This window comes from Hyla sarda, chromosome 3 (genome assembly GCF_029499605.1).
Source record: "Hyla sarda isolate aHylSar1 chromosome 3, aHylSar1.hap1, whole genome shotgun sequence".
Taxonomy (NCBI): Eukaryota; Metazoa; Chordata; class Amphibia; order Anura; family Hylidae; genus Hyla; species Hyla sarda.
Window position 1 is genome coordinate 102978059 of NC_079191.1, and position 3097 is coordinate 102981155.

A 3097-nucleotide genomic window follows, 5' to 3' on the forward strand; every position below is an offset into this window, starting at 1 on the left:
CGTAAGGAGATAAGTCAAAGCACATTCCACACACGTCATGGCGCACTGTTTGGTAAGTTACAGTAGAATCAGACATGATATTAATCAGAACATCCCTAATAAGATCTAGTTAAGTGTTCTCCAAACGGTGGACCTCCAGAGGTTGCAAAACTACAACTCCTTGCATGCCCGGACAGATAGGAATTGTAGTTTTGCAACCTCTGGAGGTCCACAGTTTGGAGACCACTGATCTAGTTAGTTGTCCCATTAATTCAAGAAGAATGGTTCCACCATGGTTGTACATAGTTTAGTGGTCGCCAAACTGTGGACCTCCAGAGCAGGGACTTGCACAGGGCCTGAAGTAAAAAAAAGGGCACTTCTCAAAATGATTTATTTAAATGCCCAGATAATGATGCCCCACTGCCCAGTGTCAAAAGGGCAGGGGCTCTAGTCCCCGTTCTTGTCAATGAGTGCACATCCCTGCTCCAGAGGTCACACAACTACAACTCCTAGCATGCCCGGACAGCCGTTGGCTGTCCGGGCATGCTAGGAGTTGTAGTTTTGTGACCTCTGGAGGTCCACAGTTTGGAGACCACTGATCTAGTTTGTTGTCCCATTAATTCAAGAAGAATGGTTCCCCCATGGTTGCACATAGTTTAGTGGTCGCCAAACTCTGGACCTCCAGAGGTTGTAAAACTACAACTCCTAGCATGCCCGGACAACTAGTAATTGTAGTTTTGCAACCTCTGGAGGCCCACAGTTTGGAGACCACTGATCTAGTTGACAAGATGATGCCTCCACCATGGTTGCACTCAGGCAGCGCCTAGCTTACATTAGTCCTGTTTGGTGGTGGACAGTCCCTTCAGATAGGTCCTTACTACCAAGCCCAGGCAGATGATGAGCAGCACCAGGTACCCTACTGTGCCCTGGATGGTAGGTGAGGTGTGAGGAGCCTTCAGGAAGTGCTCCAGCCCCTGCTCCACATAGTGCATCTGGTCATAAATACTGAGGAAGGTGAAGATGTGGAAGAGCTGGTGGCTGTGCCCAATGATGTCAAAGAGCCCGGGCTGGATCCTTTCGGGGATCTTGCTGACATTGAAGAAGGCGGCCACCAGCAGCCAGAAGTACCTCCTGTAGAAGTGCACGAAGAGAATGGGGTTGTTCCTGCCCAGGTCAAACAGCAGGCTCTCGATCATCACCGGGCATGCCATGCTGAGGGGCATGGCGAAGACAAAAGTGCGGATGGCAAAGGGGTAGGAGCAGTCCTCGGATCTGCTCTTGCAGCATGCCACCGTGCACGTCACCGCCAGCACAAAGGCTATGGGCAGCACCAGCTCGCTGTACAGCCCCATCAGCATGCCATAGTCCACCCAGTGCCAGCCCCGGCTCTGCAGGTACGGGGTCATCACCCCCGGGTCCAGCAGGCTCAGCCTGGGCAGCAGATAGTAGGAGTATGCCAGGGTGCTGGCAAAGCCATAGTAGCTGATGGAGGCATAGTCCAGGAAGAAGAAGGCGGCACGCAGGCGCAGGGAGCGGCAGCTGAACACATGGGCAGTGCAGCTCATGGCAAATGTCAGCAGTACCCCCGAGGCGTAGCACCAGAGTGGCAGCAGCGCAGGGTGGTGCCAGGGCAGCTCTCCGGACAGGAAGATCACCTGGTAGAAGCGGCTGGCGAACAGCACCAAGGGGATGAAGTGCGTCCAGAAGTTCAGGGTCTCGTTGGTGGGCTGGAAGATGGATGCCAGGCACTCCTGGGCGGTCAGGTGCAGCCGCCGGTACCCGGACAGGATGAAGCACTCCACGAAGTCATCGGGCACCTCGTCCCAGCGCAGCAGAGAGGAGCGGTCCCGGGTGAGGGTCTGCGGGGGCATGGTGCCCTCCTGGATCAGAGCGGGCGCCCGGTGTGTGCCAGCTGCGGTGAGGAGGATGAGGAGGCAGGGGGTGAAGTCTCCGAGCCGCCGCCGCCGCCGCCGCTGCTGAGCCCTCCAGCTCTGAGCTCCTTCAGCATGAATGCGGCAGCTGAGCTGCAGTCATGCACAGTAGTAGCCTGCACCACTCCGCAGCCCCGAGCATCTGATCCTCCAGCCTGTGCATTCCACCATAGGGAGGATGGTGAGGTGTGAGGGCTGTCAGCGACCCCCCACCCCCATCCCTGCCTGCAGAGTGGGTGTTCCTGACCTTGAAGTTTATTATGACAGATACACGGGTGACACTGTACCAAGTATGGGCGCAGGGGGGCTGGCTGGTGGGCAGGAGTGACAGCACTGATTGGATTTTCCACTGCAGACAACCGATACATGGCATACGGTTACCTGGTGCTGAGGGCATGACCTCCAGGGTACTAAACCTAATGGATCTTATAGAGGCTAGGCTGGTGCTGAGGGGCATGACCTCCAGGGTACTAAACCTACTGGATCTTATAGAGGCTAGGCTGGTGCTGAGGGCATGACCTGCAGGGTACTAAACCTAATGGATCTTATAGAGGCTAGGCTGGTGCTGAGGGCATGACCTCCAGGGTACTAAACCTAATGGATCTTATAGAGGCTAGGCTGGTGCTGAAGGCATGACCTCCAGGGTACTAAACCTAATAGGCGGGTGCTGAGGGCATGACCTCCAGGGTACTAAACCTAATGGATCTTATAGAGGCTAGGCTGGTGCTGAGGGCATGACCTGCAGGGTACTAAACCTAATGGATCTTATAGAGGCTAGGCTGGTGCTGAGGGCATGACCTCCAGGGTACTAAACCTAATGGATCTTATAGAGGCTAGGCTGGTGCTGAAGGCATGACCTCCAGGGTACTAAACCTAATAGGCGGGTGCTGAGGGCATGACCTCCAGGGTACTAAACCTCATGGATCTTATAGAGGCTAGGCTGGTGCTGAGGGCATGACCTCCAGGGTACTAAACCTAATGGATCTTATAGAGATTAGGCTGATGCTGAGGGCATGACCTCCAGGGTACTAAACCTAATGGATCTTATAGAGATTAGGCTGGTGCTGAGGGCATGACCTCCAGGGTACTAAACCTAATGGATCTTATAGAGATTAGGCTGGTGCTGAGGGCATGACCTGCAGGGTACTAAACCTAATGGATCTTATAGAGGCTAGGCTGGTGCTGAG

General features: G+C 54.5%; 1 protein-coding gene across 1 annotated transcript; it reads right to left on the bottom strand.

Moving 5' to 3' along the window:
• Nucleotides 1-809: 809 nt before the first annotated feature.
• PAQR9 (progestin and adipoQ receptor family member 9) lies at nucleotides 810-2204 on the bottom strand. Its single transcript, XM_056564808.1, has one exon. The coding sequence runs from the start codon at nucleotides 1848-1850 to the stop codon at nucleotides 813-815; it is 1038 nt and encodes a 345-aa protein (XP_056420783.1). The 5' UTR covers nucleotides 1851-2204; the 3' UTR covers nucleotides 810-812.
• Between the last annotated feature and the right edge of the window lie 893 nt (nucleotides 2205-3097).

What these genes read in the sequence shown, in the direction of transcription:
- PAQR9 (XM_056564808.1), bottom strand. Translation starts at nt 1,850, where the DNA reads ATGCCCCCGCAGACCCTCACCCGGGACCGCTCCTCTCTGCTGCGCTGG.